At 40.5% G+C, this 12,297-nt stretch overlaps 1 protein-coding gene across 2 annotated transcripts; it reads left to right on the forward strand.

The window, feature by feature from the left end:
* Nucleotides 1-281: 281 nt before the first annotated feature.
* slc43a2b (solute carrier family 43 member 2b) lies at nt 282-11,366 on the forward strand. Of its 2 annotated transcripts, XM_008427165.3 has the most exons (15): nt 282-423; nt 1,101-1,379; nt 3,695-3,986; nt 4,164-4,219; nt 4,308-4,384; nt 6,385-6,477; nt 6,852-6,985; nt 7,110-7,306; nt 7,411-7,554; nt 7,674-7,691; nt 8,180-8,312; nt 8,809-8,941; nt 9,144-9,217; nt 9,360-9,483; nt 9,563-11,366. In XM_008427165.3, exons 2-15 carry the CDS (start codon nt 1,220-1,222, stop codon nt 9,722-9,724), a joined length of 1,797 nt encoding a protein of 598 aa, XP_008425387.1. In that variant the 5' UTR covers nt 282-423; nt 1,101-1,219; the 3' UTR covers nt 9,725-11,366. The 2 variants fall into 2 exon arrangements, with proteins under 2 accessions (XP_008425387.1, XP_081471676.1); XM_081615550.1 differs by lacking the exon at nt 7,674-7,691.
* Nucleotides 11,367-12,297: the final 931 nt, after the last annotated feature.

Consider the following 12,297-nt stretch of genomic DNA (forward strand, 5'->3'; position numbering starts at 1 on the left):
CAGAAGTGTTGACCTGCAGATATGCTGTCTTCTAACTTCTCAGACAATGTTTGGCGCAATTAATCCCATCCATTTCTACACGTCCCATTCTTCAACGACTGATAAGATCAAACTTAAACGCCACTGTGAAAGGGGTTTTTCCTCAATCTTCCCACGACCTCTGTTACGGGTGCATGACATTATCATTCTAGGTGATTTGGTTACTAAATAGATTAATAGTCTCGTTTTCACATCATTGCCCTCAACACAAGTCTTTCTCAGAAATTGGGAGTTGACGAGAGGACAGACTGTACGCTGTCAAAATTCAATAGGGGGCGCCCTTTGCTGAGTATATAAATGTTGTTTTTCACAGATACCTGGTCAGGGAGCCAAGACAGATACAGAGAGCTGGGTGCTTTGAAGCACTACCTGAAGCCTGGAGTGGTGAGAATTTGTTTTATGTTTTTATAGACATCTAACAAGAAAAATGGTTAACAATGTTTAGGTTGACATGAATAGGAATTTAAGTTATTAATCTGTGCATTACTCGTTACTCTTAGAAGTAGTGACTTCTGTGGACATTAGTTTTTCAATCTGCTGCTTCTGCATCTCATTTGGATGGTGTGTTCTGTGTGAGTGAAAAAAACAAAGCAGGTTGTTTAATTTGTTTGGAATGCACTATAGTAATTGCAGAAAAACGTTTTTGACGGTTGGTTGGAGAGGACATTTGGGGAGGAGGCTGTACAGGAGAAATGCAAGAGGGTCATCGGTTGACCAGTCTTCAGTCCAGTCTGGACCAGTTTGTTCGCCTGCAGAAACTCTGTGATGCTCATATTTGATTGTTCTTTTATTTATCTTTTTATAAACTATAAGCAAGAATGTATATAAATCACCACAATTTATAAGAATAATTTGTTCCTTTTTGTATTAAATCCATCAAAATAGTTCTTTCACTACAATACTCATTTACAATCCTTTCACACAATCAGTGATCTCCCAATGGTGCAAAGTTAGACGCGCAACCTTGTCTCAATTGAAAAACCAGTCCTTCCAGGGTTTTACTGGCTTCACCGATAGGCTGACTTTGCAACTTCCCCTCCCTCCTCTACTTCTCTTTTCAGATAAGAAATCCGTCACTCCTCATTCTGACCGTCAGTCGAGGAGGCTCTCTCTGCTCTCTTCCAGCCTTCTTCCTCTTCTGTCCTTTCTCTTCCTCAAGCTTTCCCTCTCCCCCTCAGCCATGGCTCCGACCCTTGCCACAGCCTTCGCCAGGCGCTGGTGGATGGCAGTGACCGCCATCATTGAGAACCTGCTGTTTTCCGCTGTGCTGCTGGGATGGGGCTCCCTCCTCATCATGCTGAAGTCTGAGGGCTTCTACTCTTACCTTTGCAACGAGGAAGGTGAGTCTGAATGTTTAGATTGAATCGTTATCGTTTACCATTTTTCATCATGTATATCTGACAAGTCATTTAGGTTTTATTGCTGTGAGTTTTCTCTCTGAAAATACATTTCAAATTAAAGGTTGGGGGGGAAAGTAATGCTTTGACTTTCAAGAGATGTCAAGCAACACTGATACCTGGGAATATACCTTCCCATCTTCTCCAGTCTTTGAAAATAAAATGTTATCTGTGAAGATGTCCCAGGCTGGACTCAGGCGGTTTAAACAGATCAGATACGTTAGAGCATTCAGGCAGGCAGGTAGGCAAAGTGGTCCGAAGGGACAAAAGAATAGAGTACGGTTTCTTGAGACAGTATGTTACTGTGCTGTTTCTTGTCTCTGTTAGCTTAGATGAGGACAGAGACACTGACCTACTGAAAGACAACATCCGAGAATGGACCACATGAACTGCGTCTTTGTTGCTCCTTTTTAAAAAACCCATAAAAAGATTAAGCAATCTTTTTCTTATTTTGTCTTATTGCTCATCTTAATAAAATTCCAGGTTGTGCTTCGTGTTTTAAAGAACAGATAACATTTGTGCACAATCTCTGATTTGACCAAGTCGTTTATTTTATATGAAGCTTGGCAAAAATGGCAGTTGGAAAAGGAATATGTGTCTCCAGATAAATTAAAAGTAAAATCCTTATTCATTCCCGTTATATTTAAATGTAAAAATCGTGTGAAAAATGTAACCTCACATCATGATGCCGCCACCACCATGTGTAATGTGATGTTAGCTTTCTGCCAAAGATTGTGTTTCTAAAAGAAGTTCATTTGTGTTGTCATTTAATTAAACCATCTCACATTTTTGCTGTGCCTTTTAAGGGCTGGATTAAAACGAAAAACAGGAATTTTTCACCTGAGTATTCTGCAGCTCCTCCAGAGTTGCAAATCACAATTTAGCTGTATATGATCACAGTTTATTGGTGATATAAAGGGGCTGTATAGAAATGCACAACACACTTTTCAGAGTTTAATTTGGGGGGGAAAAAAAACTTACCTATCATTTACACACCTCACAATTATGTGGAAATGTGTGTTGGTCTATTACATGGACTCTGAAAACGTACACTAAAATTTGTACTTTAATAAAAAAAACTGCCACAAGAGTTGCATCTCATTCTGATGACATAAGACCAAAAAGGAAAAAAAAAAGAACATCTCAGCTCTTTTCAGCCATGTGACTTTTGAAATGAAGAACAGAGAGTTCCACATCCAGCATTTATTACCAGTAATTTGGAAGTTTAAAGGGTGCTGATAAAGACCAGGGAGGGGACAAAGGCTGATAGAAAAGTGATGAGTGGTGGAAGTTAGACGACCTGTGCAGGAGACGGCTATAAAATCCAGATGTGCAAGATAGTGGTGTGGTTTAAGTTTGGTTTTCCTTCTGCAAGTAGCGTCACAGAGGGACCATGTGTTATGCAACAGGAAATCACGTCTCCCATGAACTCTATTTGAGTTCATGGGGCCACTGCTGGACATTTCTTCTTTATTTTTACACAAACAGGCATTTTTTATTTTCTATTTTAGGCTAATTTCACTTCATTCTTCAATAGTTACTCATACAAACTAAAAGCAAAATTTATTCGCAACTTATCAGCACAACAAGTACTCAATTTTGATACTGAGTTAGATAAATTTTTCCACTTTGCACCATGAAACACTATATAAAAGAAAACCCATTTTCAGGATATTTGGAAAATTATGTACAAAGTTCTGCAGAAGGCTTTGGCGCCATCTTATGAAATGTGTCATGATGGGAAGTTCCACTTTGCAATGCCACACTGTTACTGGCTGGTGGATACAAAAGAGGCAATGTTTCAAGTTTCTCTATCATTTGGTCTCTTCCTGAACCTTTGTACCTGTTCACATTATAACCTAAAGGTTCTGATAACAGTTCATTGCCTCTGCCAGCTGATCACCTTTTATTCCACTCACATTTAAAGTCTCAATAAAATCCCAGACAGCCTGACGAGATTTGAGTCAAAATGTTTCTCTGTGTTCCTGCTTAATTTCTTCTGTCTGTGCAGATTTTTTGCTGACATGTTGCATTTTATAGACTGATTTTTACCACACAGATAACTGAGGATGAGTTCACTCCACATGTGACGACCGTGTAATGATGCGTCATGATCTTGTGATGAAATAGAAGTGCAGACTTTACATTTCAGATAATAAGTGAAAGTAGATTTATAAAGCTGATATGTACCATGTTTTAACAAGGAGGGAAAAAAAAATAGAAGATCCATCTGACCATCATTTCATCATGCTCTACAGGTAACAGCTCCAGCTACAATCGGTCTCAGTCTGCGGCGACGCCGATCCCCCATGACTACGCTGACGCCTTCGAATCGGACGAATCCTTAGTGGGTTCGGGAGACGGGGTGGAGATGAAGCCCGTCGTACCGGAGGGTCCACTGAGGATGAACGGCTGGCTGATCTGCAAAGAACAGGATGAGATGCTGAATCTTGCTTTCACAGTTGGCTCCTTCCTGCTCTCAGCCATCACACTGCCGCTGGGGATCGTCATGGATAAATATGGGCCTCGGAAACTTCGACTGCTGGGCAGGTGAGCAAAGCAATATTGGCTCAATAAAAACCAGAAACAGGATATTAATTACTGCTTTTCGGAAGGGTAATCAACCAGCAAGAGTTAATTGAGATTATATTATATTCTTGTAAAAAAAAAAAATAAGAGAAGTAGTTTTGGTCACTAAAAATGCTTGACAGAGTCATCTACTTTCAGCACCTGCTTTGGCTTTTCCTGCCTACTCATTGCCTATGGAGCCTACAAGCCAAATGGTGAGTCCATGTGATCCAATCTGTCCATTTTCCATATCTACATGTGATGTAGTGATTGTCAGCACTCTAATGATGTGTCATTTTTTAGAGCTCTCCGTTCTTATCTTCATTGCACTCACTTTCAATGGCTTCGGAGGCATGTGCATGACCTTCACCTCCCTCACAGTAAGTGGGCCTGCCAGGTTTCTGTGCTTTGCATTTTTCTTGCTGCAGAGCTGGTGCACCAGCTGCCTGTTGTCCGAGCAATGTATGTGTCTATAAGACCTCCTCATTAACACTCTGCTAGAATTGTTTACTGGACCCCCGGCTAGTCACTCTGTTCCATCTCCTGTTTGAATTCCTCCTTTTGTTCTGGTCTTTTCTGAAAAGATTTGCAGAAGTGTATTTCAGCTCTGCTTCAGATGTGAGGAAGGACCGCTGAGTAACATGAAATAGGAATGCAGTGGGGATTCTTTGTGTTTGGGCAACGCAAAGCAGCACATAATTGTCACGTAAAAAAGAAAGAATATGGTGTTTTTAAGTTTCACAAATGAAAGGGACAGCATACAATCATATGCTACACATTTTATGAAAATTTTGAAAGAGACGTATCATTTACTTCTTCAAAACGATCCACTATTCTGTGCTTTTCAATCACATAAAATCTGAAATTGAAATACTTTAATGGTTGTGGTAACACAGTGACAAAATGTGACACTGTAAAAAAAAGTTAATTCTTTTTGCAAGTCATTATAGTGCAAGTTCATAAGAGTGTAATACTAAAAAACTGTTTACATGACCAAAATATGGCCTCATATCATATCTCACATAGCTTCATTTAACAATATCTGACTTCACATACTGACAAGTGATACATATTTGAAATGGTTTTCATTAAATCTGAGAGGAGCCTCGGATACAAAGGCAAAGAAAAACAACCCACGATCTTAATTAATTCAAGGAATCACTGGGTGGACGCCTCTTTATTCATTTGCATTCTTTCCTCTCTGATTTTCCTCCTGCTGTTGCTTCCTCTCACCATCACTTTTACCCTTTGATAACTCAGTCAAGAGTCCATGACGCTACCATGGTGATGCTGTTCACCGGACAGTGGCTCTACACCAGTAAATCTCCGTGAAACAACATTCCTCAATAACAACACAGACTAAATCACTCATTTCTACCGTCTTTTGAACATCTTAAATGTCTCACAAGCTAAAGTTATGGGAATAATAGATTCTCCATAGTATGCATGGAAACACGTCTTTACCCTTGAACGCTGGTTCACCTCGTCACCTTAACAACCTCAAGCGCTATAAAAGAGTGTTGGGTTAATCATTAAACACAAGCTACATCACTGGCTTCTGGAGTATAGTTTCTCTGCATGTTGCATAGGAAACACTGTGCAATGCCAGTTTAACTCTCTGTCAGTGTTAAAGACTAGTAAATGTCTATTGGTTAAGTTTGACAAGTACTTCTGAATGATGTTACTGCTGAGAAATACAGTAAACTGGTTCCCCAACAAAGCAAATCCCCTCCCCAGTCTTATGTAAAAGAATGTGCTTGTTGTTGTTCAGCCACTTGAAAACAGAACAGTTCGTGAATGCCTTTTTGTTGGTTGTGTTGCCCCGTTTTGTCCTCCAACTCTGTTATCCTTCTCTTCCAGTTGGAGCAGAGGGTGTAAACAAAACAAAATAAAAAAAAAATAAAAAATATGAACTCTCTACCCTGTCCATATTGTTTCTGGTACCAGGACTGGTTCTCTCCCCCCCTGACTGTTTCAGCTGTGTCGACCCCCTCCTCTAAGAGTTTTGTGTGGTGTAATGGACAGCTGTGTTCATGTGTATCTGTTATGCTTTGATTTGCTTCATGTCAGTTTGTTGTGCTTTTGCCTCCTCCTCATTTTGAACCATGCAGTCTTGCTGATTGGTCCCCACTGTGCCCTCTGACCTGAGTGTCATTGGGCATCATCTTTATGGCGCCCCCATATGATTCCCTCATCTCCAAATAAGTGCAGCTGACATAACTATGATGCTTGTTTAACCTTTATGCTGACATTCACAGAGAAACAGACCTTATCTACCTTATTTTTTTTTAGCATCTTTGTTCATTGTTTTAGTGTAGGGTACAATATGGACAGAATATGCTAATCTATGATATTTTTCCTTGTTTCCTTTACCTTTTAGCTCCCTAATATGTTTGGAAACCTTCGTTCTACCTTCATTGCCCTCATGATTGGTTCTTATGCTTCGTCTGCCGTCACATTCCCTGGTGTCAAGGTATGGAAAAGTATTCCTTTTCAAAAAAGAACATTAAATGAGTCAAAGCAAAATCTAAAAAAATATTCCACATATTATTTGAAGCTATAAACAAACTTTTTTTGTCCAAACAAATATTTTTTCGTTTATGTTCTTCAATACTTTTTGAGAAATTTAATGTAAAATTGTCTGTTGTGTCTGTGTATTCAAAGGACAAAAAGATTTTGAAACGTTCTCAGTCAAATACCTTTCGGATATGATTTACGAAGAAAGAAGATAGAGCAAAACCATGTTAATAGTCATGTTAAAGGTTTTGCTCTATGGATCTTTTAGGCCATAAGTTGTTAAAAAAGTTACCTCCACTTCAGTTTGACATTTTCCTTCATTGTGGACAGGTCATCTATGATTTCGGTGCCTCATTCATTACCATTCTCGTGGTGTGGGCTTCCTGTGCTGGACTTGTCTTCCTCAACTGCTTCTTCAACTGGCCACTGGAGCCATTCCCAGGACCAGAAGACATGGACTACACGTCAGTAGCAAAGACAGTTGCATATTTATGCTCCCAAGTACACTGCCAACATAAATCCTACTCCCACTGAGAGAGTTTGATCAAAAATTATGTAATAAAAATATTTGCTTCTCTGCCTTCTCAGTGTGAAAATAAAGTTCAGCTGGCTAGGCTTTGACCATAAGATCACAGGAAAGCAGTTCTACCACCAAGTGACCACAGTGGGCCGCCGCCTGAGCGTCAGCAACAACGTGAAACAAAAGGAGGTGGTTGGTAAGGATGGACGCACTCTCTGCCTATCCACCATGGACCTGGAAATGGACTGCAAGCCCCAGGAAGAAAGTAAGAGTGCAGTGTAAAATAAAACTCCTGAAATGATGAAGGTTTAAAGAATCCTGACTTAGTTTGTACCCCTGTTCTAAATGTCTTGCTTTCGCTTTCTGCAGCTCAGTCTTTTCTGAAGAGCATCATGAGCCCTATTTTTCTGCTTAGCGCATCGACCATGTGCATCACACAGCTCCGTCTCTTGTTCTACATGGGGGCCATGAACAGCGTCTTGGAGGTGCTCTGTGATGGAAACCTTGACACAGGTCAGTCTGTTTGCTTCTGAGACATGTCTGTCTGTGTGCAAAGACTGACTCAATCGACAGCACCCGTCTGGCTTGTATCATGACCTAAAAGCAACTGAACGTAACTTTTTCATTTTCAGTGGAAAGGATGGAAGTTGGTAAGACAAAAACTTTAGCGTTAGCAGTAGTTTACCTTAGCATTGGCTTATTAAATATCCAGCTGACAACAAGTGGAGTACTACATTTGTTTTCTTAGTTGTCCTTGTCAATAACCGAGTCCTTCAACTGTCACACAGCTTTAAACTAAAGCCACCAGTATTATTAGTTGACTCATTAACAACTTTTCTAGAAGAATCAGCAGAACAAACATCTTACACTGCTTCACATGACTCACGTTTCATGTGTCACTGCTCCCAGAGCCACAAATATGTGCCCTAATGGCAACATATTGACTTTTGAACGACCTTGTTGCACACAGTCCCACACAGTTTATTAACTGCAATGACTAACCATCTAACCAGGTAGTGACCTCTCCCCACACTTTTGTCATCTGGATTGCATCATTTTTAAAAAAATCTTTTTTCAACAGTGTTGTATTATATTCCAATAAACAACAATAAATATGTTGTCCTCATTTGGTCCTCAGTGAGTCTGTACTCCTCCATCTTTGGTGTGCTCCAGCTGCTTTGTCTGATGACCACTCCTGTCATTGGTCAAATTATGGACTGGAAACTGAAGGACTGTGATGACGGGGAAGAAGACAAGGAACCCTTAAGCAAGTGAGTCTGAGTGTTGATCTGTTCTAATAATTACGCACGAGTATAAACAATTATATTGTGGTTTTTTATTTCCTCAATGGACTTAAAAGGCTCTGTGTTCCAAAGAAAGCAGCTTTTGGTGGGAAATGTGTGTGTCAACTCCAGAAAAGAGAATTAAAAACCTTGTTTCTTTCTGCTTGTAAAGCTGGAAAGAAAGTTTCATTTTCCACAGTGAAACAAGTTCGTTTTAACACACGCTGACAAGCCATTGCTCTAAATGCAACATGAAAACAGACTACAGTTGGCAAATGTGAAGTGGTTTTACAATTATTACCATTAAATTTGTACAAAAAAAGGGGAGGGGGATAGTGGGGAGAGAGCTTGCATCCCAGGAAACATTGTGCTGTTGGTGTGTTTTAGAATAATTTTAGAGACATTGTTATTTATGATTCCAATAAAATCCTGTCATGGCATCCCTCCCTCGTAATCCAACTTTCTTTTCTTTTTTACATTTTAGAGGTGAAAGCAAGACAAAGCGCAGAGACAAAAAGATCCAGAAAGTGACAAACGCTCTGCGAGCCTTCGTCCTCACCAACCTGCTTCTGGTGGGATTTGGTGTCACCTGTCTGATACCAAATCTCCAGTTACAGGTGAGCGTCCCTTTGATGTTCCTGTTCTATGTCCTCACCAGATCTGTGTCCATATGCAGAGCTGACTTTACTGTATCGAGCTGACAGTAAATGTAGGCATCTGATTGCACACTAACACCATCTGGCTAAAGGGAAACTGAATTAACTTCACATGAGACGCAAAAGCGAATAAACACGGATTCTGTTTTTCTTCTTTCCTCAGATCATCTCCTTCATCTTACACACTGTGGTGAGAGGATTCATTCACTCTGCCGTCGGGGGCCTTTATGCTGCTGTGTATGTACCAACGTCATTTTAATCTCTCATGCCCATTTTAATTTCAATTGCCAAGTCATTTTTACTCATTATGCGTATCAAACTTCCATGTTGGTAGACGCTGCTGCAGAGTGACTAACTAAACAAAATGTTTTCTTTTTAGATATCCCTCCTCTCAGTTTGGCAGCTTAACAGGGATGCAGTCTCTCGCCAGTGCTGTTTTTGCTTTGCTGCAACAGCCCCTGTTTTTGGCAATGATGGGACCACTTGAAGGAGACCCATTCTGGGTAGGAATCATCACCCACCTAAACACATTCAGCTATCAAGCCAGATTGAAACCTTGCTTACTCCTGTGTCACCCTGCAGGTTAACATCGGACTGCTTGTGCTCAGCATGCTGGGCTTCTTGCTGCCTCTCTACCTGATCTGGTACAGACGGACGCTCCATCGAGAACTACAGCAGAAAGCCGAGGACGCCAAAATATACATCAAAATCAACGGCTCAGAGGGCCCAGAGGCCTTCGTTTAAATGGAGATGGATAGAGAAAACAACGTGCAAAACAGGCGCCTTGAAGTGTCGAACAAAAAATTGTGACACAGCTCCATAAGAAAGACAACACCCATCTTTACAAATTCCCCAATTGAAAAACTAATGGGATTGTTGTAGAAATGAGTCCAATGGACAGCTGATGAGGAGAAAAGTAAAACAAACAAGGGAGATGAAGAGCAAATTGGAGGAGAAACTGTGAAAGGAAAGAGGCATCAGCCATCTGTATTCCCCCAAATCCTCTGGGCTCTCTTCACTTCCTCTTTCTCCCGACCTTCAGAGTGTTTTCCAGCATTTCCTCTGCTTTAACTCGCCCCGCAAGAGAAGAAAAGGGATATGCGGCCTCCTGGTTCGGTATCACCTTCCCATCTAACCACTTTAAAATTAGAGGGCGATCCAATTGTTATGGGGTTTCTTTGATGTGTTATATTTTGAATGCAAATCATCCAGATGTTATTGCCTGGTGGTGCTTATCAGTACATCTGCTGGGATGTCTTCCAGGGGTTTGTACAAAGAAAATGTGGAGTAAAAGTCGAGACATTTTGCTGATATATCTCGGGTCATCAGAAGAGACAGTCATTATCTTTTTGTAAGGCTAATGTCCATTTTTTTCAAAGGAAGTCAGCCTGTTTTCAAATAATTTTCTCAAAGTATGCTTAGAGTATTTATTTTACCTTATGTATCAGCTTAGAGCTGTTGCCTTGCAGCAAGAAGGTTCTGGGTTCGATTCCCGGCCCCGGTCTTTCTGCATGGAGTTTGCATGTTCTCCCTGTGCATGCGTGGGTTTTCTCCAGGTACTCCGGTTTCCTCCCACAGTCCAAAAACATGACTGGCAGGTTAATTGGCCTCTCCAAATTGTCCCTAGGTGTGAGTGTGTGTGTGCATGGTTGTTTGTCCTGTCTGTCTCTGTGTTGCCCTGTGACAGACTGGCGACCTGTCCAGGGTGACCCCACCTCTCACCCGGAACGTTAGCTGGAGATAGGCGCCAGCACCTCCCGACCCCATTAGGGACAAGGGTGTAAAGAAAATGGATGGATGGATGGATGGATGGATATATCAGCTTTAGTTTTTTTTTTCTACAATTAACATATTGTAAAAAAAAATGCATTTCAAAATGTACAAAGAGTACATTTTTTATTGAAAAGTGAAAATTAACTGATTGCATTTTCACACATATCAGTGAAGGTGTTCTACACTGCAGAGGGCATTATAATAGTGACTTAATGCATTTCCCCATAAAGCTGCCATTAGTCAGACGTCTTAGTTTGTGTCAGTTTTTCCTCCAGTCTGTCTCCTTCAAAAGAAATTCAGCACTTTTACCCCAATTCCACACAAACCCAGCTCACGGTGGCATGTTTTCTGGATGATTGGCTTCAGACCTCTATCCCCCCTTTTCCTTTTACCTTTTATATGTGTATTTATTTTTTCCTAGCATTTCCACTGTCAATTCTTGGTGTACTTTAACTGTGCCGTGCTGCTTTTATGTAGGTTCATTCTGTTTTGTCTGCCTGGAGCTCCTTCTGCCCTGAATGAAGATAAAGTAGAGATATTTTGGTAAATGGGTGTCTGTATGTGGAAGAGTATGTGGAAGTTAATAAAGACTTTATTCCTTTTTTTTCCACTGCATCGCTCTAATTATTGCATTTTGTTTGCTTTTAAGTTGTTCCAACACAAACCAGGAGATGGCAGTGTTTGGTTTATCTTCTGTTTGGCCAAAGCACCCAGTACTCTGTGGAGTACCATCAAATTATAGCAGTGATGAACATTTAAAAACTAAAATGTAAAAGAAGAATATGATGCATATTTGGTGGAATACACGTGTGTTCAAACATGCTGAAATATAACCTGAAAATACCTGAAACATAGAATCTGTGTTTCAAAGGAAGTCCTTGTATGCTGACCTACAAACAAAATCTGAGCATCACTCTTAATATAACAGACATACACGGTGGTGGCAGCAGCATGCTATGGGTTATGCTTTTTCTTAGCAAGGAGCAACAAAACCATAAAATTTTGAAAATTATGATACAAGCTGAAGAATACTTTTTAAAACAGAAATGAAGAAATCGATACCGTGTGTAGGCTAAATGTCAGAATTTTCTTGTGCACAAATGATCTGTCATTGCCCCTGAAAATGATCTAAATCTTTAAAACACCAAGCTATTTTAATAAGTGTTAACAAAATATCTCAGCACTCAGAAAACATGCTCAGGCGTGATGAGCATAAACTATTTTCTCACATCTAGGTGGTTGGTGTTTGCAAGTCCTTCGTCACGCTGAGCTGCCACCTGATATCGCGTTTTAGCAGATTTTTATCACTTGACGCTTGCACCTCTCACCACCTGAGACGAGATGTGCGAAATCATCAGTCACATCGGAGGTGGAGAGGCTGCTCCAGCTCAGCTTTTCATGAAACGACTGAAACGCAGGATGTAGAACTCAATATGTAGTTAAAATTGAACTGCTACCTTCATTAACAGCTTGGCTACAAACTGGTAACAGAAAATGCATATTTTGCCAAACACACCATCACCAATTTTAAGGTTGTTGGTTTG

The sequence above is a fragment of the Poecilia reticulata genome, chromosome 14, assembly GCF_904066995.2.
Source record: "Poecilia reticulata chromosome 14, P_reticulata-male-v2, whole genome shotgun sequence".
NCBI lineage: Eukaryota > Metazoa > Chordata > Actinopteri > Cyprinodontiformes > Poeciliidae > Poecilia > Poecilia reticulata.

Coding starts and splice junctions, on each gene's coding strand:
- slc43a2b (XM_008427165.3), top strand. CDS start 1,220: ATGGCTCCGACCCTTGCCACAGCCTTCGCCAGGCGCTGGTGGATGGCA. Junction 6,478..6,851: donor TCACATTCCCTGGTGTCAAG/GTATGGAAAAGT, acceptor CATTGTGGACAG/GTCATCTATGATTTCGGTGC. Junction 6,986..7,109: donor CCAGAAGACATGGACTACAC/GTCAGTAGCAAA, acceptor CTGCCTTCTCAG/TGTGAAAATAAAGTTCAGCT.